The sequence below is a fragment of the Drosophila bipectinata genome, chromosome 3R (assembly GCF_030179905.1).
Source record: "Drosophila bipectinata strain 14024-0381.07 chromosome 3R, DbipHiC1v2, whole genome shotgun sequence".
NCBI classification, from domain to species: domain Eukaryota; kingdom Metazoa; phylum Arthropoda; class Insecta; order Diptera; family Drosophilidae; genus Drosophila; species Drosophila bipectinata.
Genome location: NC_091739.1, coordinates 7,979,518 through 7,995,350, shown reverse-complemented (window position 1 = coordinate 7,995,350; position 15,833 = coordinate 7,979,518). Strand labels below are relative to the sequence as shown.

Sequence of the window (15,833 nt, the reverse complement as noted above, 5' to 3'; positions counted from 1 at the left end):
TTTTCAATTACAACACCAACTATGGGTGCGACAATACACAAAATGTGTGTCCTGCCTGGCTCTCCAGCTCGGTACAGCGCCGGCGCTCTGAGAGCTCTAAGCCAGCATTGCTCTCTTGGGGAGAGAGTTTCGTTTCGCGACAGGATGTCCACAGGGAGAAAGATAGGGAGAGAAGGCCAAGTATCTCGGCTTGGGTACATAATTATATAGGGGTTTTTATAACTTTAAGTCGGGCTCAGGGTAAACAAATTTGTTTTCAGTGTAAAAGAGATAAAAACTCTCAATCGAGAGAGAGAGTTTAATAATTATAAAACTATTATTTAACTAAGAAATGTTATTAAATTAATTCGACTATTTAATATTTATACAAATTTTTAATTTTTTCCCATAATTCTGTTTTAGTATATTTTTAGCCCCTTGAAGTATGCAATAGTTTTAGTTTCCCCTTGAAAAGATACTGCGTAGTTTTCTAAAATATCCTTGAAATAGTGAAAGGCATATTGAATGTGTTGGTTTCTTTATTCATTCATTAGTTCTTTTACAGTAAAAAAATGTTCAACAGCTAAAAAAGATTACACAAACTTTTTTTTTTAATGTAAACAAATTGAATAAATATTGTACGAGTTACACTGTGCATTGTTAATTCTGATTGATCTGCGATTTTAGCTTTTGGGGGGCTGTGATTCACGTGACTCCCTTTCTCAGTGGATGTGGGTCGTGCTGGTTTCTTTTTGCTTTTTAGTTACTTATTCTTTTTATATAAGGTTTATTTTAGGGTAGGTTCCAGCCACATGGGCATGCCAACAATTAACAAGATCCGGAACCGCTTCAAGGTGAAAGTTACGCGCCGAGCTAAGTGTTCACGCACACGTAACCGAGATATCTGAGTGCTCATTCAAAAAGGTCTGGCAAGTTACAACTAAAAACGAGATACATATTTTGTTTCCTTTCGTTATGATCCTGCGGCTGCTGCTGCTGCTGAAGGATGACGACGACAGGGTCCTTAAAATGGTGCAAAGTATGTATGTGATGCATGATGCATGATGCTGGTGTTGAGATACATTCGTAGTACGATATGTGTATTTATGTATGTGTATGCTTTAAATAATGTAAGAATGGTTAGCAATTGAAGAAATCCAAATCGAGGGCGCCTCGGGGGTGTATTATACTACAACATACTGGTTTTACACACATACATAATTAACCGATATCTGAAATATATATAATTATATATATATATGTATGTTAAACATGGTCTTAATTCGTATTGCAACAGGGCCAATTTCCATAGTGCTAATATTAAATTTGTAATTCGATCAGCGCTTGGGGAGCTGCGATGCGATACGATACGATACAATACGATAATGATTCGTGATTCTTAGTGTCTAGGGTTTGTTGGAATGGTGTTCTGCTGGGAGAATGCTAGGCCTACCAATCTAACCAATGTTCATGTGGGGTCAGGTCATTACAATTACATTAACGATATTAAGTGGTATAATAAATAACTATAATTAGCATACATAGATTCTCTTCCTCAATTCATTTTTTTTTGTATCCTTTTTTTTTAATGTGTTTTCTATGTTATGTTTAATCAAATGCATAATCGTGGAAAATAAGGGGACATCCCCCTTCTAATGCTGATCACTCGGCATTCTTGATCTCGCTGAGACTCCGGCAGGCTTCTCGTTCCCGCTCCCGCTCCCTTTCCCTCTCCCGTTCGCGCTGCTCCTCCTCCAGCTTCAGGACCTTGGTCTTCAATCCGCACAGTATCTCCGCCGTGGCTATGTTCTTGATCGTGCTCAGGTCCAGGTGCTGGCTGTGGTTGTTGTTGTCATCGTTGTCGTTCTCGTGGCTGTTGCTTTTGTTGTTGTTGCAGTTGTTGCCACCCTGTTCCGGCTCATCCTGCTGCTCCAGTTCCATTCCCCGGTTGATAGCGCTCAACAACTTGTGCTTGCCCAAAGCCAGGGCTATCCCATTGTTGCCACCATCGTTTCTGCCCCCATCGCCGCCCGCCGGCTTGCTGTTGTTGTTGTTCGAGTCGGTTTCCATGTCCATGCCGCCGCGGTTGTTGTTGTTGTCGTCGTACTTTCGCTCGTACTCCTCGTCGTGTCCGTTGTTGGTGCTCTCCGCTGCCGGCGGTAGGTCGTGCTCCACCTCGCGCTTGATCACCTGGATGTCGGGCGTGGGCGGCGGCGACTGGGGGCGGGCGCGGCTGCCATTGGCGTTGGGGGTCTGGACAAGATTCAGGGCCTCCTCGTCGTCGTGGTGGCTGCCATTGTTGCTGCCGGAGTGCGGGCTACTGCTGCTGGTGTTGCTGCTGCCGCTGCTGTTGTTGTTGTTGCCGTTGTTGCTGCTGTTCGTCAGGTGATGGCTGTCCACGAGGCGTATCTTGAAGTTGTTGTTGTGCGTGGCTGGCGGCGGCGTCTGTGGCACAATCGTCGTGATGATGGGCTCCATGATGTTGTTGCTGTCCTGACCGTGGGCGTGGCTGTGGTTGTTGTTCAGCGCATCGTCGTGCTGCTCGGCACTGGGATAGCGCTCCCGTTCCATCTCCTTCATCCGCTTCTCGCCGCCCAGCTCCGTGTTGTAGTGCATCAGGATCTTCCGTTTCGCCAGATACTTGTGCTGCTTGCGTGCCGAGTCGAGCATCTTCTTGCTGTTGGCCTGCAGGATGGCGAAGGAGTTGCTCTCCGCCTCGGTCAGGTTGATGCCGTTGCTGCTGCTGCTACCTCCTCCCAAGTGGTTGTAGTTGTTGCTGGTGCTGTTGTTGTTGTTCCGGTTGAGATTCTTCATGAAGGTTTCGGCCAGCGTAGCCTTCGATTTGATGTGCTCCCGGAATCCGGCATATCCGGGGCTTCCGCCGGCGCCGCCGCTCGACAGGGGCGTGGGGCATCGGTTGGGTCCGTTCAACGAAGGCGACGGCGAGGGCTGCGGTGGTGGGGGTCCACTTCCGTATCCGGCGGAATGTCCGCTGGTGATGTTCACACTGTGAGTTCCGCGCTCGTAACGGCACTCTGGGCCGTCGCTTTCATGCGGCGAGCTAATGTCGCTGGCGTCGCTGTCCATGTTCTTCTGCAAGTGAAAGTTTTGATTACACTGGGGAAAATTTAAGGTACGGTATATGGTTTTGGTTATTTTCCATATTAAAAAGAAATATCCCCCATTTCTTTATTATTTTTCCCCAAACCCACCTCAGTGTGCAGCCCTTTGATTTTCATGGCCTCGGCCACCTTGAGGAAGACGGGCAGATCCTCGTACTTGACGTTCACCTGGCCGCTGTACATAAAGTCCAAAAGCCCGGCCATGTGACTGGCCTCCACGTCGGCCATCAGCAAGATGGGATGACTCGATGGGTTCTCCAGGAAGATCTGCTGAAAGTAGGGACTGCAAACGGACAGGACCTGAAACGATCAGAAGGGCACACAGAGAGAAAGTGTGCGAAAAGCATGAGTGCGGGAGTTCTTGAGGGTTAGCCACTAAGTTACCAATTTGTGGGCCTTGAATATCTTTCCGCCGGCTGCGATCGTCACGTCCACCATCTTCTCGTCCTTCTGCAGGGAGTGGAAGCCGCGGCACATGTTCCCGTGGAAGTTATTCCACGACAGCAGGTACTGATCAATGGTATTGGGATCGGTGTAGGGCTGCTGTTGCTGCTGCTGCTTGTGGGCCTGCTGCTGTTGCTGCTGTTGATGGTGTTGCTGCTGCTGGTGGTGGAGCTGTTGCTGGGCGGCCTGGTGCTGGGTGGCCGTGATGTGGATCTGTTGCGCCGTAGTGGGCGGTGAGCTGGGACGTGGCGTGGTCGGCTGGTGGGGGTGAGAGAGTTGGTGGTGGTGGTGTTGTTGCTGCTGCTGTTGCAGCTGCTGCTGAAGGTGCTGCTGTTGCAGCAAGTGCTGTTGCTGCTGTTGCAGAGCGTGCTGCAGTCCCGGTGGCGTTGACGAGGACGACAAGCGGTGTGGATGCGGCGACAGGGCTGGCTGGTGGCCCAAAAATCGCTGCTGTTGCTGCTGCGCCTGGTGGTGTTGCTGCTGCTGTTGCTGTTGCTGCTGCTGGCGTGCATGCTGCTTGATCTTAACCATGTTCTCCTGCTGCTCCTGCTCGCGCTGACGCATCAGCTCCGCCTTGATCTTGTACTGCTGCATGGAGAGGTCGTCCACGCTCTTGGACAACTTGGCCATGTCGCTGTTGCTGTTGAACTTGCTGTTGGGCAGCATCGGCTTTAGCTCGTATTTGTAGTCGCCACTGGCTCCGCTGGCAGCGGCAGCCAGCTTCCTTTCAGCGGCCAAGGCGGCGCGCTCCTTCTGGCGGCGGATCAGCTCGTCAATGTCCATGTAGGCGCCGCTGGTGGCGGCCGCGATGGCCGAGGCGATGATCGGATCGTCCTCGAAGACGCTGTCGTCCAGGGTCTCCTTCAGGGTCTTTGTGGAGGAGAAGAGCCGCAGCGACGGATCGTTCACCTGGTCACTGAAATAGACATCCATCAGGGTGAAGAAGGGCCACTCGCGGCGCTTGGGCTCCTCGGACATCTTGATTGCCTTGTACTCCTGCAGCAGATTGTTCCACTTCTTGATGATCTTCGAGAGGGGCAGGGGAACGTTGAGCTCCCGTTCCACCACGCTGTTGAAAGTTCGAGACGGAAATCGAGAGTTATAGTTATGCAATAACGTATGAGCTTTGAACATATATGTAAACGATAAAATCACTACTTACGCCCAGGCATATTTTGAGGCATTTCGTTTGCCTGTGAAGAGGGGCGAGAGTTCCGCCCGCAATCTGATCAAAGATTTGACTTTTTCCGCCTCCCCTGCAAAGAAATGAGTAATGGAGAAATCAGTATATAGCTTGTTAGGATCGAGGAACAGAATAATTTGGTTAGATTTCCGAAAAACCCAAAACACGGGGCATTGATCTGAGCGACTAACTGCCGCTTTCCACCTGCCAAATGCAATTCAAGTTTAAGCCACAATCCGCATCGATAAAGACCTCTGGCCATAACGGCAGCGGTGCACAAATTATAGAAAACTGCAGCTAGGTTTCAATGAACCCGACTCGCCGAGTCGGAATAGTCCGGCGGGTAATCACTGCAATCATCTGGCAGCGGACCGACGGCAGCGGATCGATGCCTGCTCGGCCATTTACGAGTGTTTGCCCAGGCCTTGTGGCTAATTGCTATAACGAATCTAGCAACTTTTACCCGTTCAGACCAAAACCGAGGCCAAAAATCGAAAAAGCTGGAGCCGATGCTGGAGGCAGAGCCAAAACCATACGATCCCATCCCATATTCATTGGCATCAGGCATCACCATTTCCAGTTGCAGATGCGCAAATCCAGCTAAAGTGATCGCTGGAATGGCTGCCCCTGTCTGGTGGTATCTGGTGGTATCCAACACATACACACACACACTTGTAAGAGTGCACTGTGCACTCATCAAGTATACGCCAGGTATACGCCAGAAACAACAACAGTACGTATACTCAACATTGTCCATAATGACTGAAAACTATTCAACGTTGAAGAATTCATTAGCAGATTTCACTTTCGCTCATGACGACGCCGTTCGCGTTCGCTTATTTCTTTTAGCCCGTCTTTCCCGTCTTTCTTTATTTATTTATTTATTTATTTACCGTAATTTCTACTCGTTCACTTTTTTTCTTTTTTCTTGAAGAGTCGCCCCTTCGGGCGGCTTTCGACATTCGGCTCTTGGCTTTCGGGTTTTGGTATTTTTCTTGACTTTGGCTGCGGTGGTTTTCTTGTTTTTTTGCGACTGCACCACACCGAGTCCAAGAAGTCGAAGAAGTCGCACAAGCGTCCACCGCCTTGCTGGGCTTTCGACTTGTTTTTCCCCGACGGAGAGAAAATTGTTTGCTAATGCCTGCATCCAAGCCGGATCTGGCCAAAAGCTGGCTTGGCGGCAGTGGCTTTGATTGGGATTTGGCCTAAAGGCCTCATCAATAATGTTTTTGGGAATTCTACGAGGCATGGAAAATTTATTAACTTAAGGGTCTTTAATCTCTAAAGGGAAAAGGATAAGAAGAATCCTAGTAAACATGGCTTTAAACAAAAATATATCAGATATTTAAAAAAAAAACTAAATAATAATAGTACTTTATTTATAAGAACTATAATGTTAAATAGCTGCATTTCCCTTCAATCGTATAACGAGAATGTCTGACCGATGCACCGCCTTACTTTCTAATTTTTGGAGCTAGGCCTTAGGTCACCCGGTGGGGGCTTAGATTTATGAAACTCTATTACTGGCATTTGGTCTGGTCTATGTCAAGGCAAGGGCCTCAGATCAACGTCAGTCTGCTGATGGTTGAGCAATTCCCAAGCCCCCATTCGATTCGTTTAATGGTTTAGCAGCCAAAGCCAGACCCAGAGCCAGAGCAGCGTTATAACCTAGCCCAACCCAAAAGAGTGCTCGTTAAAGATCTCCGAGTCAGAGCCAGATTCGGAATCGGAGTTGGCTGAAAAGATATACGCAAAAAAAACACGAACAAAATTGCTAACCTGGCAAATAAATAAACATAACAAGCCGAAATATTCGCAGCAAGCTCGGCTTGCAAAACAACCTCAACCTTCTGCGTGGCTCTAAGCGCTTGATCGTGACACGCTCGGGCTCCACGTTCCCCTTTCCCAGAGCTCACAATGGATTGGGTATGGGATTCCGACCAGAGAGTGGCGGAGGGCAAGGTGTAAGCGGTGAGCGGTAAGCAGGTATGGGGTAAGAGTTTGCGGGGGAACAGGCCAGCCAGCGCTCACAAAAGTTTCACTTTCTTTGCAACAAGTTTTGTGCGTCGATCGTGTGTGTGAGTGTGCGTGCAAGAGTGCTTGGAAACATAAAGTACACTGTAAGAAAAGTTATGATATTTTGCCAGAACTATGAAATAAAAGGGTCTTAACTGAAATATTAATTTATGCATATATTTGTCTAGTCCTTTTAGACCATAGTCCTTTTTACGAAAGTTTTTATATTCTATTGATTTCAGGTTCTGAACATTTTTTAATTATTTTATAAAAACTTGGATCTTTTAATAATTTACTTTCGGCACAAAAAAGATCCTTCAAGAATTTTCGTAGAATAGGAAAAACTATTTAAATGGATCCTAGAAACAAATCTACTCCCAAAAGTATTGTACCTCAAAAATATAATCCACTTTTTTCAGTGCACGCACTTTTACACACTGTCATGGCCTGGCCTTTGGAGCGGGCTTCTCGCTTCTTTCGGTTTCTACTTTCCGATTGCGCCCTTTATGTAACCCAAATCCTCGCCAGCAGCTTGGATGCTGTGGTCGCTTCTTGTGCCGACAAAATCCGATTCGCTTGCCAGCCCCAGCCGCCTCAGTTGGCTCAGTCGCGTCAGCAGAAGAAACAACATTTACCGTTAGTTTCTCTTTTGGCCTATATTTTGGCTTCGAAGCCGAAGAAGACAAAGTCGAAGCCGTAGCCGAGTCTTCTCGCCAGCCGTTCTTTATCTGCCTCTCTCCATCTGAATGGCCGGCCAGTGCTAGTGCTCACTTCCGTTTGGAGCACTTTCGTGGGCCGAGAACCGGTTCTAAGTCTCGGAAATGCAGAAGACTGTGCATTGGTGGGATCCTAACTTGATGATTCTTTTTTTTCGGCGATCGGGCTTGTTACTAGGGTGGATTGGTAGTACCAAATACTTTGAAATTCAGAGTTTTATTGCCATGGTCTACGGTCTAAGGCCGGGGCTAGTTAGAATGGCGTTTGGCGGTAAGCTTCTTTTGGCCCGGCTGGTTCCATTGTGGAGAGCCAAGTTCGCGTATCGTTTCGTTTGGTTTCGCTTGCTTTCTTTTTGCCACGCTTATTTGGCTTCCTGCACTTTTCTTTTTCTTTCACCGCCGCGGCGGGCCGCACGGGGAGAAATGTGAAGTTTTCTTCTTGTTTAATTCTTTGTTTGTTTGATTAAACGTGGAATTGTTAACCGTGACGTTTCGTTTTTTTTTTCTTCTATTTTTTTTTGTATTCTTGGGTTTCTCCATCTCCTCTTTGCGTGAGAATTTCTAATTGGGTCAGGATTTATTCTCTCCTTCTTAAAGTCTTTCTCTTACTCTGTCTGTGGCATCTGCATGCCGCGCGTTGCAAGCGGGAATTAATGAAGCATTTGACGTGCCCTACTCCCGATAGTCGCCTTGGACTGAAAGTGATAGGCCGGAGAAGGGAGCTGGCCGACTGGATTGGCTTAATTTCCATTACATTATGTTCTGCTCTTGATTGGGCAGCGAAGATAAAGCCTGTCGTGCGACATTGATTGATTGGCACTCTGCTGGCAGACAATTCCAAATCAGTTCTTTGAATTCTCTCAGATGCTCAGATGCTAGACTAGACCCTGAACTTCAAAGGGAAAGGCTTTTACAAGCCCCTTGCTTGAACACCAGAATTCGCTTGAAACTCATACCCCAATGTAACCAGACTCTGAATTCGAATCGGTTGAAACTCTAAACGTTCAGTTGCAGTTTAGGTTTCAGCTCGCCGTATTTTCTCCCAAGACCAGCGGCGATAATGCGCATACGCCCCGTGTAAGTCATCGACCAGGCACTGGGCAACAGGCGGCGAGCAACGGCGAATGCCAGTTAATTCTTGGCTTTTACTTTCTCCCAAATGATGCACAAATGAGTCTGGAGAGATAGCCAAACGAACAGTGTGGGGAAAGAAAAAACGGCACTCGGGTTTGTTATGATTTTCCAGCGAAAACCTAGAAGAAAGTCAAAGCCAAACAGAGACCTGAGACCAAAGACAAAGACAAGAGTCAGAGTTGCTAATAAGCTGGAAAAGCTGGAAAGCTGCAGTGCCTCTGTCTCAGATGATATAAACCGAAACTGATGGAGCTGAATGGAGCAGAGTCTCAGCCAAACTAGCAACTTGTTGCGGGGAATTTTCTTTAGCCAGCGGGCTTTTCTCTTTGTGCTTTCTGCTTTTCCATTTTCTTGTACTGGCAGTTGCTTTGGTAGTTGCAGTTCGCAGTTGCAGTTTCTGCTGCAGTTGAATGTACGCTAACCAACTGTGGAAATTCCGCACTACATAGTATAATCATGACCAACCACATCATCATTGCCATGGCGATCATCATTGCAATTATCATTATCATCTCAACATCGTCAGAAGTAATTTAGGAAAAATATTTTTTTATGCGCTCGCTTTTGTTGTTGGCTTTTCTGCTGCTGCTGGTGTTGGTGGTGGTTTGGGAAAATTTTATTGAACTTTTCCATGTATGTATGTATGTGTGCTTTGCTTAAGCAAAGTTTTCATTGTCTGCGAGAAGGTTTATGAACTTTTACAAAAGATTATTCGCTGCACTCTCCTGCAAGCCCCCCATCCGTTGCACTTGAAGTGCTGCATATTTTCTTTAATTTTTCGAAAGCGCCACACGGCGTATGAGTAATTTCTGGCAGAGTACAATCTGCAAATATTTGGCCTTAGCATGTTTGCCATTTTCTAGCCAATAGCTAATAGCCACTAGCCATTAGCCACTATGATTTAACGGCTTGCTAATGAGGCAGGGCGGGTGTGGCAGGCAGGGGCGTGGATGGTTTTATTTGAAAGCGAGAAGCAAATATGTCACAAAGAAAATCACTTTTGGTTTCTTTCGCTTTTGTCAGCCGCATTAATATTCTTATCAAGGCTGGCCAATCGCTGGCAGAGCTAACTGTATATGAAGAGATATATCTACCTGATTTTTGGTGCGTTCGCACGATTCGTTGTCGGCTTAGCCGGGCTCTTGGCTCTTGGCATGTTGGCTCTTAAAACTTTCACTTTGCGCTGTCAGAAGCGGCAGCGGCGGTGGCAGTGGCAGCGACCGAGACAGCACCGCAAACCTAAAGCTCTAATGGTAATGTAAGAGCCAAGATAGACAAACATATGTATGTATATCCACACACACGCATGGCATTACGTGCTGGCGATACGTCAGTCCAGATATTGAAACAAAGCCTCAAACGGTGGAACGATGGAAGAAAAAACCCAAAATATATTCAAACAACAAATCATTTATTAAAACCATTGTTGCATGTTGGCGAACTTCAAGACAACAAAATAAAAATCCAAAATACAAAAAGTAAAAAATAAAAATCAAATTAAATTGTGGCATCTTACATAAAAACTTAACCTTCCCCACACGAAAGCCAAAATGTTGTTTATGATTTATTTTGTTTGTTTGCTGTTTCTTGATAATTTTGCGCCCTCACTCGAACACCCGTCCACTGCAATTATCCACTCGAAACTTGATGACTTTGTGTTTAAGATACCAGAGCCGACAATCGGCATTAGTAACGATGCGAATTTAGTTTGGTAACTTTCTATTGAGAGCCCACTGCCGAGCGACTACCATGTATTACTATTACTCATCGGTACTGATTGGATAGCTCAGCATCTCTTCACTTTCTGGGTCACTTCTTCCACCTATTATTCAATTCGTAAAAAAAAGAAAGAAACCGCAAAAGGTGCCAGGTTGCGGCGTGAAGAGCGCCCCTCGAGGCCCAATTGAAGCGGACCTAAAGTGAAAGTTCTAATAAACCAGCGGCTGGGCTGGCTGGGTTGGCTGGTAGCGACAATCAAAATATGCAACCAACCGGAGTACATACATACGTATGTATATACAAGAGTTTGCGAAGAAATAGAGAGGTGCTTCAGTGTTGCGGTAGTCCAACAAAAACCCCATTGAATAGAGGATGTAAAAATAAAATTAAGCATTTCTTTTGTGTGTGCCTCTTTGGCCAGCTTTTCTGTTCGTGCGAAATACAAATGGTTCGTTTATATTTCTTTTCTTTTGCGGCAAACAATAATGTCTGTGGCGGGCGTGATTCTTTGCCAGTTTCCATTGGTAATTTCAAATTAATTGGATCCCCAAGGGGCGAAATGTGTGCGGATCATTTGGGGCTGGAACTGGAGATTTGCTTTTCTCCCAGCGATTGCGTAAAAGACTTTTTTCTTAGACACATCTGCCGCCAGCTAATCTCATTTAAATGTTCGTGGATTTACAGCTTTACAGCCGAGTCTCACGTCGGATGGCCAATTAAACGGCCGGCTGTCGAAAGCACTAGCCCACAATGCAGACATTATAAAAGAATTAATAAGCAATTGCATAATGTAATACGTGTCTAGGACTAGGAAGCGAGCTAGTTCCAAGCCGAAAGAAAAATATGTGAAAAATTCACGCAAGTTCATAGCGGCTTAACCAAGTTAGAAAGCATGGGCACGAGGGCCATCTAATGAGCCATTTATTTCGAAAAAAATCGGCCCTGATATAATCTGGTGTGTTGGGCTGCAGGTTTTCACTTTCGAGATATGCAGAAGTGGCTAATGACATTGGCCTTTTGATCTGATGCTTAAGATGGCGTCGGCAGGTTGCTTACTTGGATGGTTAGATGGTTGGATAGATGGCTGTTTGTTGGCTTGTTGGTAACTTTCCTAACATTTGAGTCGAATGACAAGGTACGAGCATATAGCCAGAGAGGCGAGCGGACCAGCGGACAACCGACAACCTTATGCCAAGTTGCATAATTTCATATACGAAACGAAAATAGAAAACAGAAAGCAGAAACAGAAACAGAAACCGAAACAACGTTGGAGAAATGTATGGATGGATGTTTGTATGGCTTGTATATGGTCGGTAAAATAATTTGTAGCGGTTTATCATCTAACGGTATTATTGAGCAACCTCCACTCCATTCCACCCAATTCAACTCCAACTCCAACACTCGCCAACGCCAACATTTAAACTATTTTCTTGTTATGTCCAATACTTCAACGGCATCGAATTTGGCATCGATTTTTGTATTTTTTTTGTTTTGAAAACCCGATGCGTCATTCTTAATAATTGCGCGTGCCAAAGTGTTGGCAATAGCAAATATTTATGAAACTAACTATTTGATAAACAAAACAGAAAACGAAACGGAATCAAGTCAGCCCTAGAGCTTCTGCTCTGAGGCAAGCACGGCGCACACGGCGTATGCGCAATGTCGAATCTTTCAGTTTCGGGGGGGAGCTCTAGAGCTCGAGAGTTCGAGAGAGATCCACACGCGTCGGGCAGGAACTGTTGCAATCGCCATCGCTGGGACATTGAACTCGAAATGGGGGAACCTGCCCAGACCCGAGTTTGTAAACAAACGTCGATTATGCAACAGCTTAATTATAATGGAAATGAAAATCCCAAAACGACAATAATACAGAAAAAAGCAAAACCAAAGAGCTCACAGTGATTTGCTGGTTATTCGAGTCAGTTGTAAGCTACATTGAAGGCTGAGCATGTTGAGAATGGGATACTTCGGGCTTCAAGTTGGCGATCCGAGTCAAAATCCATTTGCATGGCAATGAAAGTACGCAAAACCCGAAACTGGGTCAACTTATGACAGGACTCAGCTCACCCAGACCCAAAGTCAACCAACAACATTCACCCGAAGCCAAAGATTTGGCCAACAAACCAAGTTCACTTAGTAGAGCAATGAAGAGAAATTAATGAACGGCTCAAAGGAAACATAAATTCTGCTCCCGAAAAGGGATATTTGTTGTTGTTGTTGTTGATTCAGCAGCAGCAGCGACGCTGGCTGAGGCAGCGACCGAGCAGCAAGAAAGAAAAACGAAGAAACGAAGCAACAACTTTCACCTATTAATATTCGTGTCGTACAAGCGGCAGAAGCGAGCTGCCAAGCCAGCGGCAGAGACAGCCACAGCTACAGATACTTATACCTATACTTGTTCGCTCGCAGATACATTTACAGATACAGATACATCGTAAGCAGCAGCAGCAGCAGCAGCGGCAGTAGAAGCAGAAGAAACGACTGCGCTAGTCGCCGCCGATGCTCAACAAAAGCCACATCGCATAGTGCTTGGGTGACTCCGCACCACTCCACTCTAAGCTGGCTGCAACTTCGACTCTGACTCCGTCTCGGAATCCCAGTCCGAGCCCGACTTGGGGCAGCCACCCCTTCCCCGGGAAACTTTCTATAAAAAAGTTGCTTTTGCTTTTTGTTTTGAAAATTTCTTTCTTGCTGCGCAGGTTGCTCGAAATGCATACAGTTTGTTTGTTTGTTGCTTTCGCTGGGCATTCTGCAGTGGAGGCCCCCCAACTCCTTTTCTGTGTAGGCGATTGAAGATTAATTTTCCTCTAATTACTAGAACCAGTTAGAGACCAGTAGAGAGAACTAAGTTGCTTATATTAAGTATACGACCCGTAGACCCTAGGGGATAAGAAGACTGGGACTTACAACAATATCTCGTCGAGTATTGACAATTTGCATTGACCGTAGGAGTCATAATCTCGTTGGCAGCCATATCCAAATCCAATAGTTAATTAATAGTATTCCAATGCCGCTTGATATCCTTTTAGCTGATCGCTGGTAGAGTCTGGTAATCCAATTTGGGCGTACAAGCCAATGGTAATGCTTTGATAGTTTCTCTCAACACTTATTTTGCGTTTTGCCTGGTTTTCATTGTACCATATCAATATTTGTCATTCAAGAGGCACTCACGCACACGGAGCCCCGCAAAAGCACCGAAAACTCACTTTCACTTTTGCCTTTTGATATGCAGAGAACACATGCAGACAGTTAATAAAATTTCGTGTCAGAGGTCTTGCAGGGGAGAGACTGAGATTCAGATGGTATCCGCAAAGTCACAAGAAGTCAACATTTTGATTGTATTTTGTTTGCATGATGCCGAGGAATGCACTCTATATATTCACTGATGCACTGGATGCACTTTTGGGATATGACTTGTTTTTTTGTCTGGTTTTTTGTCTTTTATTTTTTTTGGGAAGATGTTCACTAGGCAGGCGCGACTTTCTAAGAGGGGCGCTTTAGTTGCAGATGATGGCGATTCTTGCGCGCCGAACGTTGGAACGTAACGTCTGCCTCGAACCACGGTAGACGTCTGTGCGGCAGCGCGCAGTGAAACCAGCGCTTATCCTCAAAGATCGCTAAGAAATTTCATGCCATTCCATTTCGTTTCTCGACGTCGGCAGCGACGCTTTCGCTTACCACAAACACAGACACAGGCACACCAGATACACCATTGACAAGCCTTGGAAGCTCTGTTGTTGGTTCTGTCGAGTGCTTTTACCATTTCTTTCTCTCCCCCTTGACACACACAGCCAAACAAGCTCACACACACCACCTTGCCGGGCAGCGTTCGTTTCAAGTTTGGTTCTTCGTTGAAGTCTTTTGTTTTGGTCCGCACTTTGTTCGCCATGTGCGCTGGCGTTTCTTTGAGTAAGAGTTTCGCCTTGGGAGCCACTCTCACACAGATACCAGGCACCACTTAATTATTTACAATTTACAGCCCGACCATCGTCGTTTCGATTCCGATACGTTCCTAAGCTACTTTTATAACTTTAACTTTCATCGCCGTCGAAGTTTTGGCTTCTTAGCCCGCTTCGGGTTTTAGTTTTTCTCTCTCCTCTTTCTTTGCTGTTGCTGTTGCTGCTGCAAATTACAACTTTCGTCTATTTTTGTCAAGATTTTTTTTATAATTATATAATTTAAACTTTTTTTCAGCTTCTTGTCGCACATTTTGGGCTTCGTTTCTGTGTTACTGTAGCGTCGGTGGTAGCAGCCAGTAGGCAGCAACCAGCAAAGGCAATTTTATTTCGCTTACTTTTCTATTGTTGCCTCAGTTTTTACTTTTCTTTGCATAAACCGCACGGCTAATTACGCACAAGGAGAGTGAAACTCCATTAGATTCTTAATTATACTTTAATGGGCCCCTGCCGCTTAGCCGAACCAAGAAATAAAACGGAGAGTAGCTCCCCCCTGAGCAAATCAGAAATTAAGCATCTTGGCTGCAGTGCATTGAGTTGCATTTGGAAATCTTTTACTGCTGCTGCTGGTACTGGTACTGGCACTGGGTACTGATACTGGTACTGGTGCTACCTATGCTCACTGAGCGTTGCAAGCTCTGCCTTTCAGCAGGCTCCATTTTAAGTATCTTGCCCGATGTTTCGGCTGCTTCCAGAGGGGGCTGGTTGGGGCTGGTGGGGTGACTCTGCACTCCCCACAGTGGTTTCTTTTGTCTTACTCTCGTTGCTGCTGCTGCCACGGATGCTCGGCCGTGTAGCTTTAGTTGTTGCTGTGTTTTGTTGAAGAAAACTTTCTAATGTAGAAGATGTCTGCAGCACTCTAAGCACACATTTCCCCCGTGTTTCCTATTGTACTTAAATTGAAAAAAAAATGGTGAAAGAAAAACAAAAAATCACGTTGTATGCCCAGTAGTTTGTTACTGGTAGGTAGGCCTGTGTTTATTCTACCTTTACTCAGCTTTTTCTTTCTTTTCAGATTTGTTCCCAAGCTTGAAAATTGCCACAGACTTTGAATTTTCATGTTAAAAAGAAGTTAGAGCACAATTCCACTATTTGCTGGTCCCAGGACTGCCCATCGATGAACTCTGAAGCGATTGATGGTAATTCTTTAACCATCACACTCACTTGGGTGAAAGTTGCATGAGAAATCCACCGACTATTACATTCGGAGATACATTTAAGCCATGCACCACGAGTCTCCGAACAGAACACCAAGACGCGTCATTAAAAACCTAAAGTTTAACCGTGCAGTCGTACCTAATCATGTGTTGCAAGTCCCAAGACTTTCGACCAATCTGATAGGCCCAATTTTTTTATTTACATGCTAATGAGAAACGGAATATTTTTGTTTCTCCTGAAAATGAAAACGCATCTTTTATTGCCAAACGATGGTGATATGATGGTGTTCATCAAGAGCTTCATAGAAGAGCTAATAGACTTAATTAGTCAGCCGGTTCGTTATATAAATCTAAGCCAGGCCAGAACCGTTTAAAGCTGAAATCGCTGGAGAAAAGATGTATCGCGG

The 15,833-nt window shown here is 45.6% G+C and overlaps 1 protein-coding gene across 1 annotated transcript; it reads right to left on the bottom strand.

Annotated features, from left to right (window-relative positions):
* Nucleotides 1-500: 500 nt before the first annotated feature.
* On the bottom strand, nucleotides 501-13,597 carry LOC108128815 (broad-complex core protein). The gene is made up of 5 exons (XM_017246629.2): nucleotides 13,221-13,597; nucleotides 4,708-4,801; nucleotides 3,486-4,614; nucleotides 3,192-3,401; nucleotides 501-3,072 (listed from the first exon to the last, which is right to left on the bottom strand). The coding sequence occupies exons 1-5, from the start codon at nucleotides 13,285-13,287 to the stop codon at nucleotides 1,642-1,644; spliced, it is 2,931 nt and encodes a 976-aa protein (XP_017102118.2). The 5' UTR covers nucleotides 13,288-13,597; the 3' UTR covers nucleotides 501-1,641.
* Between the last annotated feature and the right edge of the window lie 2,236 nt (nucleotides 13,598-15,833).

Excerpts from the sequence above, each read along its gene's own strand:
- LOC108128815 (XM_017246629.2), bottom strand. The coding sequence starts at position 13,287 with ATGGCTGCCAACGAGATTATGACTCCTACGGTCAATGCAAATTGTCAA. Across the intron at positions 4,802-13,220 it reads ATACTCGACGAGATATTGTT|GGGAGGCGGAAAAAGTCAAA; the intron begins GTAAGTCCCAGT and ends ATTTCTTTGCAG. Across the intron at positions 3,073-3,191 it reads TCAAAGGGCTGCACACTGAG|AAGAACATGGACAGCGACGC; the intron begins GTGGGTTTGGGG and ends TTTCACTTGCAG.